Genomic DNA, 11,966 nt, shown 5'->3' with positions numbered 1-11,966 from the left:
GCAAGCGGTCTTAGGCAATATTTGCTAACCCGATCGTATAAAGGGACGCGACCGCTCGCACCAATTCGTCATGTTAGCCCGTCCTGGCGTCCTCCGTACGATATTTGGTGACTCGCTCTGTACCTCTGCGACAAATGTCAGTGTCCAAGCCGAAACCCAACGTGGTAGTCATAGGAGGGAGTTATGTCGGTGAGTTCAAAATTCCCCCCCCCTCCTCAGACGTAACTGAACATCTATCCAAAGGAATGAAAATGGCGGATATGCTTGGACCTGCCCTTCATGAAACGCACAATACTATCGTTATCGAAAAGAACTCTCATTTCCAGGCAAGTTCATAAGTGTCTGCCGTCTTCGAGGCTTAAATCGCTAATTGTGACGTATAGCACCTCTTTGCCTATCCTCGTATAGGAGTTGTTCCCGGGTTCGAGCATAAGGCGTTCGTTCCGTATACTAACGCTTTCCATGCCAGCCCGGCCGGATCTACGTCAATGGTACGTGCTACGGCAGAGGAGATCCTTCCAAATGAAGTTGTTCTAGACAACGAGACGTCCATTCCTTATGAATATCTTGTGTTTGTCGCTGGAACTGGACGGCCTGGAGCGCCGATTGCGTACGAAAAATCTACGGAGACGAAAAGAATTCAGATGATCCAGGCGAAAATAGCTAGCGCGTCGAACATCGTTGTGGTGGGAGGTGGCGCGTATGGTGTTCGTAAGTGACGTGACACCTTCTTGAAGGCTCGTTAAATGTCGTGACTGAAAAGAATACAGAGGTCGCCTTCGATATCAAAGAGCAATATCCGTCGAAGAAGGTCACACTCATCCATTCGCGGCCGCAGTTGATGAACCGCTTCCATTATGCGTTGCATGATATCGTCATGGAGAGGTTCAAGGCTGCAGGTATCGACACTATCCTGGGACAGAGAATCAAGGACATCCCGGATTGGTCACAGAATGACGGAAAGGAGTTTTCAATCACCCTTGCCGATGGGAGGGAAGTGAAAACGGATTTGGCCGTATGTCTAATTTTCATATTTCTTGAACTGAGCAACGCTCATGGATGGATGCTCTGTCAGATCCCTTGCACAGGATCTACCGTCCCCTTGAGCGATCCCCTTCTGTCTCTTTCACCGTCGTCGGTAGATCCTGTAACCAAATACGTCAAGGTGAAGCCTACGCTGCAGATTGCAGACTCCAAATTCCCGAATGTCTTTTCTATCGGGGATGTAGCGGATACCGGGGCACACAAAGCGGCCCGACCCGCCTTCGCCCAGGCCCAGATTGTTCTCAGAAATATACAGAAGCTCATGAAGGATGAGAAGGCTGAACTTGACACGTACAAGCCCGACCCTCATTCGATACATTTGGCTTTGGGATTCGTAAGTGATGTCTCTGCCTGCTTTCGATTTCGAAGCGAGCTGATCCCTCCATCCCTCCCTCTTCTGAAGCGCCCGAGCGTTAAATTTAGAAACCCGGCATCGCCTGATGGTGAGCCGATGAAAATCTTTGACGACCATGGGGACCTGGAGTCTGGGTGCGGCAAAGTGTGGGCGATGAGGGCTCCTGGTGTTTCGGATTATAAACTGTGATAGAGATTATATAGAATCGCCCGATAACCTTGCTTGCTGGACCATTTTGACGGAAAAATAATTTAGCAGTGGGATATACAGCTGTGATGTGCACCTAGGCAATATATGATACAAAAACTGCAAAGGGGGATTGGTTGTGGGCTAATCATCATGTACATGATAAATTCGAACGCACTTCGACGCCTGATCGGGGGGACCCACCCCAAGAGCCTACTGGTCCCCACTTGTACGCATCGGAGGGTGAGGCGAAGGCTGACGGTCCGATGACAGTAAGGGTTCCCTCTCATCCACAGAGTCCGCGCTCTCGCGCATAGAAGGACTAGTACATGTGCAAAGATTCTCCATGAAATCATGGCCTGACGGAGAACATGCTTTGAGAATCGGCCAGGTTCCTGCGAGATGAACTCACGAAGAGACGCAAAATCGAGGCATCCTCCCGTACATAGTTCGCAACAGACAGTCAAAAGGGCAACACAGAGGTGATCGCATTGGCAGTGAGAAGTATCCATGATCAGTCTGGGCCGTTGATAGATGTCGGAAGGATAATACAGTATCTGTCATTGGGTAAGATCATTCAACCATACAGAAATGAATATTTGCCTGCCCAAGGCTCTGAAGAAAAGGGATAAGAGAGGAGATTCTCCTCAATAGTAGTGATGGTGATGAACAGACCCCTCGAAACCCGAACTCGAAACGCTTAATGACCGGCAATGCGGGCCGTTGCTGTGGCTAATGCCACAGTCAAACAGTAACAAATTTCGAATCTCTCCCTTCTACTTTCTTGTTGTCGTTTGTCGTTTGTCGTTTGTTCAAATTCTCCTCTCAATGGAGGTCGACTATAACCATGGGACGACACGACTACGAGGAGCAGGATTAGGACGGAGAGGGGGTGGACACAACAAGACTTGGATGGCAGGAGGAAACTCTACTCACTCAAGTCGTGCTAGCACACCTGACGGCCAGCGATGGACTCGTGGAGGAGGCACCCGGGGTGGAAGAGGGACGCGTGGAGCTCGAGGGAGCCCGAAAAAGTATCCTAATGCAACATATCGTGCGGCCCCTGTTGGCGGTGGCGGCGAAGAGCAGCAACACGGTGGGGGATCAGAGGCGGAGCCAGAGCCAGAGTCAGAGCCAGAGGAGCAGCTCCATGTAGAGGAAGAGGATAAATGGGACTTCAATGGCTTTGCCGACCCCTACGACACCGACGACATTCCAGGCCTCGAGTATATGACGCTGAAGACCGACGCTGAACGTCAAGCGTATTGGGATATGGTGCGTGACTAGATGCCTCCCCCAGTGCCCGCTTCACTTGTCTTCTTCCAGCTGAAAATAGAGCGTCAACGAGAGCAAGAACGGAATATTCGCGACGGCCTTCTCGATGCGCCGGGTGTGGCGAAAAATTTGAAGGACGCCATTGATGTCGTTGGGACCTGCCAGCAAAAGTGTCCGCTTGTCCAAAGCGTCAGGCGAGACAGGGAGAAACTTCTCTCAAAATTTGAAATGGCGCGTCTTTCTTTTTTTTTTTTCTGCAGAGGTGGCGGCTTGCTGAAGGCCTTCTAGGTTCCGGGAACAAATCAGGTTGACCTCAGGCGTGCGGTGAAATACTATGAACGAGGTTCAGGAGACAAGGCTCTCCCGAACGAAATTCGTCCAGGACCAGTTCTTGAGAAAACACTCGACTACCTTTACCTCGAACTTATGCCCAGAGAAGGATTTTTGGCAACGCACCATTTCCTCTCAGACCGTTCGCGGGCGGTACGGAACGACTTTGCCCTGCAGCGGATTGTCAACGCTCGGTCCATTCTATGTCACGACCGCTGCGCTCGTTTTCATATATTGTCCCTGCACTTGGGACGGGATATCAAGACACTTGATTTACAGACAGAGGCCTTGCTTTTATCCAACAGTGGGTGAACTCCCCTCTGATACTTAATCTCCTTCATTGAAGAGTCCTTTAGCGCTTACGAGCTTGAAGGAAGCATACGAGGACCTCATAGACAAGTACAGGTCGCCTACGGAACTCGAGTTTCGTGTGTATCACCGGCTCTTTCTCATTCGAGAGAAAAGGGCCGACCAAATGGTTGTCACCCCCGACGTCGCTTCAAATCGGATTTTCATCCTTGCCTCTCAGTTTCGTGAGGAGGTACGGCGAGCCAGCGCGCCCATAGGAAGAACTTCGAAGCTCGTAGCTGACGAGAAGTGCATGGGGATCTTTGCTGAGCTTGCCCAGGCTGTCAGAGAGAATGGAAACAGGATATTCACCTATCTCATGGCATGCCTGTTTGAATATCTGTTTGGAAAGGACACTATTGAGGGCATGGAAGAACTTAAGGGGGGTTTGACGGAGCAGGATATCATCTATGGGAATTACGAAGGATCAGACAAGCTCGAACAGGCTTCTTCAGCAGAGATAGTTGAGGAAGCTGAGGAGGAGGAGGAGGAGGAGACGTACGATGAGAACGAGCTCGATGACGTGAGCGAAGAGGCGAACGAAGAAGCCCAGGCGACTGCGACAACTTCGTCTCCTTTCCCTCTTCTCCAATCATCACCCTTTGGCCCTGCATCCCCTGCTATGCAGCCGCCAGGCGTGAAGTCTGCATTTGCGAACATCAAATCCACACCTAGCGCTTTTGGTGCCTTTGGTGGTAAAAGTACTTTCCCGACTTCCGAGTCTACTGCCGCCGTCCCGACAACCGCGTTGCCTGCTCCATCGTCGTCCTTGCATACCCCCACGCTCTCGACACCATCGTCTTTGCCATCAACAAATGTTTTTTCTAGTCAGCCACCATCTCGATTATTTCCCCCCTCTGGCTCGCCCAGTCCATTTGGTCAGCCTGCTCAGCGTGAAGGAGGGCTTGTCAATGGCTTGGCGCCTCCGGCCTCATCACCTTTTGGCCAGTTTTCATCTAGTGTTTCGATACCGAATGGATTTTCAGGTGCATCAGGAATTCAGCCTCAAGCGCCTTCATTTCCCACCTCATCATCCGCTCCTTCCGGATTAGGACAGTCGTCGCCTTTTTCAAACACATCGAAGACCCTTCAGGCTTCTCCTTCGCAGCCGCTGAATCCGGCCGCATCGCCCTTCATACCCCAAGGTTCACCAACAGTGAATTCAGCCTTGTCTTCAACGAATGACAAAAGCGCTACATCATTCTCATCTCCTGCACCGTCGTCTTCAATTTCAAAGCCGTACACCCCTCCCATAAATACGCAGGCCTCCTCATTTACCTCAACCCCCTTCACACCTCTACCTCTGCCAAAACCCTCCACACCTCCTCCGATCGTTACGAATTCATTTCCGCCATCGGCCAGTGAGCCTTCGCCTACGGTTCCACCTCCTTTACCCAGGAAACTGCCGATATCCCTCCCTTCAACGCCAACGACGGCCTCCTCATCTGCGAATCCATTGCGCGACTTCTTCAAGGGGGCGTTAAAGACATCGATACCTTCCGCATCTGGCGAGCTGAGCCCACTGATTATTACATCTCCTACTACGTCAAGACCTGCGTCGATTCGCAACTTTCCGTTCGATGATACCCCAAGAGTCGATATCTTAAATCCATTCGATGCCGTCAGCCCGCTCAAATCCAAGGGCAAAAGCAAAGCATCTGCAGAAGATGTCAAGAAGCAAATGAAAGAAGATATGCGGGAACGGGCCGTTCGGTTTGACGCCCGTAGCTTACTAGTTCGGGAAACATTCGGTCGTTGGAAAGTGCGTAGCGCTGAACAGGTCGCGTGGCGGAAGGCTTGTCGGTCTAGTGATGCCTACAGAGAGAAGATACGCAATCAAAAGGGTTCGCCAAGAAGCGAGCGAAAAGGGCGTTTGTTACCTGTGAATAGCAATGGCACGGATGGCAGGAAACGCATTCGTCGACGCGTCAACAGCGAGTATCGTCGCCCACAGACCGACGAGGAGTTAGCCCGGCGCTTCAAGGAGGTTAATCTCGTTTCCGTCGAGGATCCAACACCGTTACTCATTGTGTTCTCTCCTCCCTCCAGAACCATGAAGAACATCAGCGGCGATGGGCTCAAGGATCGTTTCTTCAGCTCATTCGGGATCATGTCAAATTGCGACTGTCGCCGTCCGAGTGGCAGATTTGGCTGTCACTGAATCCGGATAGTGATCCTACGGCGATATGGTTGGAACGCAAGTTTGATGCGCCTGCGTCGGGGCGATGGATGGGGGACAACGTGTTTTCGATACCCTTGAAGCCTTCTGGGGCTCCGTTGGCTTTGGCGTCGCCTGGTGTTGTTATTTTTGAGTGTACGCCTTTGGAGGGCGTCGTGGATGATCTGGAACGGTTGGTCATACATGCGTTTTAGAAGGGGTTTGTCCTGGTTGGCTCATCTTATGGATTATCAGGAAGTACCGACTGTTGGACGATTGCTCGCGATTGAGGGACATCATAAAGTCGCTACCGGGGAATCGACATTATGTGCCGTCTCTGTTGGTCATATGGTGGGCAGAGGAGGAGAATGCCCGGCCGGCCTCGGAGTTTGCAGATATGGTAGGGTATCCCATTGATACCTTCTATGACATGTTGTACTGATTGCTTCTCTTGGATAAGGTCCGGAAATTTTCCACGGAAGGGACCGTTAGGAGTTATGAGGTCCTGTCGATTACGAGCACAACCAAGGACCTTGACTCCAAATTTGCGGAATCTATTGGTGCGCTGGACTTTGATCTTGAAGGTCGCCTTGTGAAGGGATTGGCGGTAAAAGGTGCCGCATTCAGTTTTTTTTTTTTTTGCGTTGAAATGATTAAGGTGCTGAACGAAGTGTTGTCATAGGTGTTCTGAAGTTGTTTGAGAGCATCCTGGAACCTTTCACGCAAGAATGGCTGGGCAATTGCTCCACTCGCGGTTCTTGTACGTCTTTTGTCGTCGAAAATGGTCTTTCAGTTGATTCAATTCAATTTAGTCAATTGGGTCTTATATGGGCGGTTTTTGAAGGTTATTGTGGACCTCGTGCGATTGATTATTCGAGAATCTGCGAAGCTTCTGCGGATCGACATTGAGGACAAGATGCCTTCTTTTGAACCTCAGAATTTCGTTGATAGCGAGTATGTGGAATGCTTTATACAAGAGTCTTCTCTTATACACACCTTTTTAGAACGGCATTTGACAATGCATTGTCATGGTTGGCTGGTATCGACATTGATATCGCAAGCGGTCCCATCACTCTGGACCTCCAGACTCAGCGCGATTTGGGTAGAGGTTCGTCGTACTCGTCTCGTCTCGTCTGTCATGCTGCGGAAGAGACTAATCATTCATGCCTTAACAGGGTTCCCGTCCCTCACCTTCCTCGATCATATCCGCGCATTGGCTCATCGTCTTGTGGATGCGAAAGCAGCAAAGACCCAGGTGTTCATATTCAAAGCCGAGATTGAAGCTGCGACGGAGCGATTCCGGAGTGTAGTTGGGGGATATCAGGCTCAGCTCACTCAGGCTATGGCGATGAGCGTTCGCCGTTCTCCGAAACGCCGGTGTGTCTCGATAGAGACGAGCGAAAGCGGAAGGTGTGTTGTGTTGGTCTTTTGAAGCTCGTTTGTGGTGTCATCATATCTGAGTTATCTATCTTATTGCAGTAAACGTCGGAGGCTGTCAGTGTCGGGATCGTTGTCTTCTATGGGGTGCGAACGGAGTAGTAGCCCTACTACGCCCAGCCCAGCCCCCATGGTCAACGGGCATGCATCGCCGTCCCCTGCCAGCTCCTCAATATCGGGATCGCAATCGCAATCCGAGTCGTCTCTGATCACCGTGGCCATGCTTCGCTCGCTGATGCAGAATATGAAAGAGAAATACGGAATGGGGAATTAGGTTATTGAGGATATATTGATTTGTGATTTTATCTGTTTTTTTTTGTTTATCGTTTTTTTTTTTTGCTGTGCATTGGTTTTTCGTGTTTATTACTAATAGAGTCGGAAGTTGTGTATTATATATCGAATTGGAAGGACTGGCTGGCTGGGCTGCTTGGGCGAACGTTTTGTTTTTTTGTCCCTTTCCCCGCTATTATATCAGTGCGGTACTCTGGCCATTTACATCTTCGAGGCCTCTTGATAGGCGCCATGGACGGGTTAGTGTAATCGAATAGGGTGGGACGGGCCGCTGTTCTGTTGGGGGTAAGGTACTTGAGAACCGCCGCGTCGCCCGTCGCAAGTCTAGCTTATCCGTTTACGTTCTTAGCATGGTCATTTCAGCTTCAATATCCAATGTCCAATGTTAATGCTAAAGGAGAAGTTACGTAGCGAGATGGTAGGATGATGTTTCCCTGGATGTAGGCGGTTGTTGGTCCAAAGATACGGTGGGTGGTAGGAGTTATTCTCGTTCTCGTTCTCAAATACGGACTGTCCACTTTTTTTTTTTTTTTGCCAAAATTGTTCTGGATCTCTGTAGCTACAACTCAATGGAAAGGAAACGAGTTTCTGATTGCAAGAGGTTATTTTTTAAAAAATTATATTTTACCTACAACGTAAGACTGCAGGCCTATGTACCGATACTACTACGATCGCGAGGTTGTGCGCTCATGTACTGATAGAGCCAGTCATTGCTTGATTAATCAACACACCAATGAGTACCATGCTGATGTACCATAGCCCATTAACCCACGACATCGTTCTGGATGGAAGAAACGTGGCGTATGGGTCCAAGGGGTGGGGGGCAGAGGGACAGAGCCCGCCAGAAGAGATGCTGCTGACATCTGCGTATAAGTCCATCTGGAGACGCCGAGCGACGAATGTTGTTGAGACAACAGGCCTAGACATTGATAATGATGTCAGTGCTCTCTGAGGTGAGTGAGAGACTCGACAGCTTTACAAAAAAACAAGCAGTACGTTGACCAAGTTCATTGGCATCTTTTCGACCATATCAGTATCAACACATGTTGAATGTTGGGATTCGTCTCCGCCGCTAAACTCTTGCATACGGCTCCGGCTTCCTGCGCATGGTAATTTCTGTTCGTACATCATTTGAGCCTAAAGATCAGGACTCCTTGTCGGTTCCCAAAGTTGTCTATTTAACTGCAATCCGAATCGCCGAGGTCTTCGAAGGCGACGCCGCCTGGTCGTACGTGAAGGTGCGAATAGCATCATCATCCTGTCTTCTCGGGTAACTCCCCTTCCTCCATAACAATTTTATAGAACTGCACAATTACGTACGTACGTCTCTGGATGTTGAGATCACGATAAGGCTACAAGTCGGTCGATATGCCGTGTGTTCAGGCTATGGTAAAAAAGCAAGTTAGAGGGAAAAAGCCAAGCAACAAACAAATGGATACCAAAGTTCCGAACCTATGAGCGAGACAACATGGGGGAAAAACAGACTTGTTTGCAATGAGATGCGCGGATGCAAATATACAGTAACATGTATCAACGACGATTTCGACTCTGCCCGCCACCAACCCCCGGCCCAGCAGCAGCTCCCTTCCTCATCTCTTCCTCATCCAGCCCAGCCTCAACTAAGATCTTCTCCACCTCTTCCAGAATAGGCTTATACTCCGCTACCAAACAAAAACCTCATCAGCCCCCTCAACAAGTCCACAAGATCATACACACCATATCGCTCCTCAGCAAGCCCAAATCCATCCCGACGGAGCTGCTTCCCCCGGTTATCACTCGTCGCATGAGCTTTCTGGGCCCAATATTCCCCTGGAAATGCATCATCAGCGTGCGTGGCAGATGAGCATACTCGATGGAAGGGACATACGAGACCGGGAGTAGAACATGGCCAGCGTCTCTCCGGGCAGGGGCGTGCTGATAACATCTTCAGCCGAGCGCGTGTTATCCCGAGCGACACCCATAAAAGTCGTCGCCTGAGCGCGCAAAGCATCCTAAGGTCCCCCAGTCAAAAAGACAGCGCAGGGCCGAAGATCACAGGACAACAAACCTTCTCCGCTTGGGTCTCGGGAACCTCCTCGATCTCTTTGAGTATGGAAATCTCATCGGGTTCTTCATCAGCGAAGACAGTCTCATCATCCCCAATCATAGTTTCTTCACCATCTTCGTCGTCATCGTCGTCTTCATCATCATCATCGCCGTCACTATCGCTACTGCTCTCGTCGTCACCCTCCGCGATGACGACCCCGCTCTCTTTCAAGCACACATACCGATCCATCTTGTCGAGCTGCAGTGAATAAAAGTCGTCGAGTGTGTACTCTCGCGAGCCCTTTTCGAATATGCCACCATATCTGTACTCGATGATCAACTACACCCACAGCACGGCGACAATCCTTACATATAGAGCGTATTCCGCAAAACGGAAAGCATGGCATTATACCGAGGTAGAGGAATCGTCGGGCCAGGATCATCAGGGTCCACTTCGATGTCCTGAGAGGGAGCTTCCATCTCCTGCGATGAAGCCGTCAGATAGGTGTTCAAGAGCGCGGGGATAAGGGCTCTTACTGTTACGTCATCGTCGTCGTCGTCGGCCTCTTTCTTCGCTGGCTTCCTCTTCTTGGCCCCTCCGGCTTTCTTAGGTCGTTTCAGCGTCATTGACACCCACTTCCCCTTCCCCGTCCATTGATAACCATTCCTACAGAGGTATTAACAAAGGCAGCCGAAGCGTACCATCAATACCCACAAGTCGCTCCAGAACACGCTCTCCAGCGTCTCTTCCGACGTGTCTTCGTCTGTCACCCCACCAAACATTACTCCAGTATTTCTCGCAGCCCACACTGACATCGTACAGCCTGAACGCAGCGATGGTGCGTAGGCAGTCGAAGGTCGCTTCCGGCGTTCCCATTTGAGTTTCAAGGGGTCTGCCGTCGATTTTCCTTCTGCGGGCATTTCGAGCGACATTCTGAAATGCTGATCAGTACGAAGACACATTGACCACGAGATTGATTACTTGAGGAACCAGGTATCTTCGAGCATGATACCGATCGGGCGCCTTCCCTTGACATACTCTTTGCAGTAGCCGCCTGTGTGGATGTGTCAGGATACGTATATGAAACCGCCAATAATGCCCACCATGTAGAACGATTCCCTCGGGTGTCGAAAGAAAAGAGAAGCCACTTCTTGCACTGTATAAAACGGTGAACATTAAGACAAACATAGGAAGATATTCCTCACGTACGAAGGTCGCGGTTCCGTATCTTTGAACTCTGCTTGTCGCCACTTATACTCTTGCGTGTCGAAGAGCCAAAGATCATTCAGATACCGAGCTACCATCGGTTTTAGAAGATGAGATCCACAATTTGTATGGTTCGACGTACTTGTTACTCCAGGGTCATAAAATCCACCAAAGAGGATAATATAATGTTTCCAAATGGCCATCCTACATAGACATCGATCAGAGACACGTCAAGAGTACGACACCGATATTGACCTATGGCCGGACCGCGCGCTTGGCCGAATCTTGGTGTCGATCCTATCCCATGAATGTGTCGTTATATCAAAACACCAGAAATCGCGGTAATGATGGAACGTGTTTTGGTGCAAGGAGGAAAATTCTCCGCCTGTAGATACTACAGTTGAGAATAGGTGAAGAGGGATAGGTGAATGACCGACCGAATAGGAATATCTTGCCTCCTCCGGCGGATGAAGCTACCACAGCATGTGCCGACCTAGGACCAGGACACGTTTTAGATACAAACTTCCGCCATTCATCCTACATTCCAGTCAGATTGCGATGCAGCGGAACTTGGGCCTGGTTGTGACACACCTTCTCTGGTGAATATCGAAAGACATCGTTGTACTAAGACACGTTAGATCAAGGGATTTGATCTGTGTACAGGGACCTACAAAGTACTGTGAAGGACGGATCAGCCAAATGGAACCAACGTAGAGCCTGCGACAGACAAACCGCTTTCCCATCGTCGCTGAAAAATTCTCCCCCGATGCACCAAAGATGATTCCCATTTGGACACGCGGTCAAGGTCGCATTTGCACGTCGACTGGGTGGGCCTTCGGCGAGTTCCTCGGTCACAGTGTGAGCTTCTTCCCATTCCCGTTGCATCTACTAAGGTCCATGTTATCACTGACAATGGGAAATTTCCAGCAAAGGGAGTAATACCTTTTCGAGTATCCCTTCGAGGTCGTCTTCGTCGTCCTCGAACTCATCCTTGGATTTTGATTTTTTCTTCTCCTTGCGCTCGGTTTTTTGGGCTGCCTTGGCCTTTTTGGCCGCCTTTGCCGTTGCCTTTGTGCTCGCTGCAACTTTCTTCTTAGCCATTTGAGAGGAGGGAGTAGAAGGAAACAAGACAGTCTGGTGGTTGATAGCGTTGCGAGAGTTTTGCCTAATGCCTCCACCCCGCCCTCCGTGACAGTTACGTGACAACCTAAAATGGAAATAGCGAAAGGCTGCCTGGTCACGTTTTCAGTGCCAGGTTGGCTGGTATCGAGCCTACCGACTATCACATGCCGTGACCTATGAATCATGTA

General features: G+C 50.1%; 4 protein-coding genes across 4 annotated transcripts; 2 read left to right on the top strand and 2 right to left on the bottom strand.

The window, feature by feature from the left end:
• The first annotated feature begins 83 nt into the window (after positions 1–83).
• Positions 84–1,685, top strand: BT62DRAFT_936578 (FAD/NAD(P)-binding domain-containing protein). The gene is made up of 6 exons (XM_043187154.1): positions 84–189; positions 244–326; positions 384–711; positions 771–1,015; positions 1,076–1,378; positions 1,448–1,685. The coding sequence occupies exons 2-6, from the start codon at positions 252–254 to the stop codon at positions 1,586–1,588; spliced, it is 1,092 nt and encodes a 363-aa protein (XP_043035443.1). The 5' UTR covers positions 84–189; positions 244–251; the 3' UTR covers positions 1,589–1,685.
• Positions 1,686–1,798: 113 nt separating this feature from the next.
• On the bottom strand, positions 1,799–2,097 carry BT62DRAFT_1010978 (uncharacterized protein; the record flags this gene model as incomplete). The annotated part of the gene is made up of 2 exons (XM_043177716.1): positions 1,799–1,944; positions 1,998–2,097. 2 exons carry the CDS (start codon positions 2,095–2,097, stop codon positions 1,799–1,801), a joined length of 246 nt encoding a protein of 81 aa, XP_043035442.1.
• Positions 2,098–2,358: 261 nt separating this feature from the next.
• Positions 2,359–7,693, top strand: BT62DRAFT_936575 (uncharacterized protein). The gene is made up of 12 exons (XM_043187153.1): positions 2,359–2,860; positions 2,912–3,091; positions 3,149–3,494; positions 3,547–5,525; positions 5,588–5,889; positions 5,952–6,096; positions 6,157–6,310; positions 6,379–6,456; positions 6,509–6,650; positions 6,701–6,804; positions 6,872–7,106; positions 7,176–7,693. Exons 1-12 carry the CDS (start codon positions 2,414–2,416, stop codon positions 7,405–7,407), a joined length of 4,344 nt encoding a protein of 1,447 aa, XP_043035441.1. The 5' UTR covers positions 2,359–2,413; the 3' UTR covers positions 7,408–7,693.
• A 1,186-nt stretch (positions 7,694–8,879) lies between these two features.
• On the bottom strand, positions 8,880–11,958 carry BT62DRAFT_460463 (galactose oxidase). The gene is made up of 17 exons (XM_043180989.1): positions 11,599–11,958; positions 11,389–11,544; positions 11,328–11,333; positions 11,248–11,280; positions 11,094–11,193; positions 10,912–11,041; positions 10,799–10,860; positions 10,660–10,747; positions 10,554–10,606; positions 10,432–10,504; positions 10,165–10,383; positions 9,987–10,116; positions 9,820–9,932; positions 9,472–9,772; positions 9,292–9,415; positions 9,141–9,233; positions 8,880–9,085 (listed from the first exon to the last, which is right to left on the bottom strand). Exons 2-17 carry the CDS (start codon positions 11,539–11,541, stop codon positions 8,955–8,957), a joined length of 1,809 nt encoding a protein of 602 aa, XP_043035440.1. The 5' UTR covers positions 11,542–11,544; positions 11,599–11,958; the 3' UTR covers positions 8,880–8,954.
• Between the last annotated feature and the right edge of the window lie 8 nt (positions 11,959–11,966).

The sequence above is a fragment of the Guyanagaster necrorhizus genome (genome assembly GCF_019112545.1).
Source record: "Guyanagaster necrorhizus MCA 3950 unplaced genomic scaffold BT62scaffold_33, whole genome shotgun sequence".
Taxonomy (NCBI): Eukaryota; Fungi; Basidiomycota; class Agaricomycetes; order Agaricales; family Physalacriaceae; genus Guyanagaster; species Guyanagaster necrorhizus.
The sequence above is the reverse complement of the archived record's forward strand: the minus strand, read 5'-3'. Positions and strand labels throughout refer to the sequence as shown.

Bases quoted from the DNA above. Each gene is read 5' to 3' on its own strand.
- BT62DRAFT_460463 (XM_043180989.1), bottom strand. From the start codon at position 11,541: ATGCAACGGGAATGGGAAGAAGCTCACACTGTGACCGAGGAACTCGCC. The intron at 10,117-10,164 runs GTGGGTATTGAT...ATACCTCTGTAG, and splicing joins AGCGTGTTCTGGAGCGACTT to GAATGGTTATCAATGGACGG. The intron at 9,416-9,471 runs GTTTGTTGTCCT...GGGGGACCTTAG, and splicing joins CCGAGACCCAAGCGGAGAAG to GATGCTTTGCGCGCTCAGGC.
- BT62DRAFT_936575 (XM_043187153.1), top strand. From the start codon at position 2,414: ATGGAGGTCGACTATAACCATGGGACGACACGACTACGAGGAGCAGGA. The intron at 3,092-3,148 runs GCGCGTCTTTCT...AAGGCCTTCTAG, and splicing joins TTCTCTCAAAATTTGAAATG to GTTCCGGGAACAAATCAGGT. The intron at 6,311-6,378 runs GTGCCGCATTCA...GTGTTGTCATAG, and splicing joins GAAGGGATTGGCGGTAAAAG to GTGTTCTGAAGTTGTTTGAG.
- BT62DRAFT_936578 (XM_043187154.1), top strand. From the start codon at position 252: ATGGCGGATATGCTTGGACCTGCCCTTCATGAAACGCACAATACTATC. The intron at 1,016-1,075 runs GTATGTCTAATT...ATGCTCTGTCAG, and splicing joins AAGTGAAAACGGATTTGGCC to ATCCCTTGCACAGGATCTAC. The intron at 1,379-1,447 runs GTAAGTGATGTC...CCTCTTCTGAAG, and splicing joins TACATTTGGCTTTGGGATTC to CGCCCGAGCGTTAAATTTAG.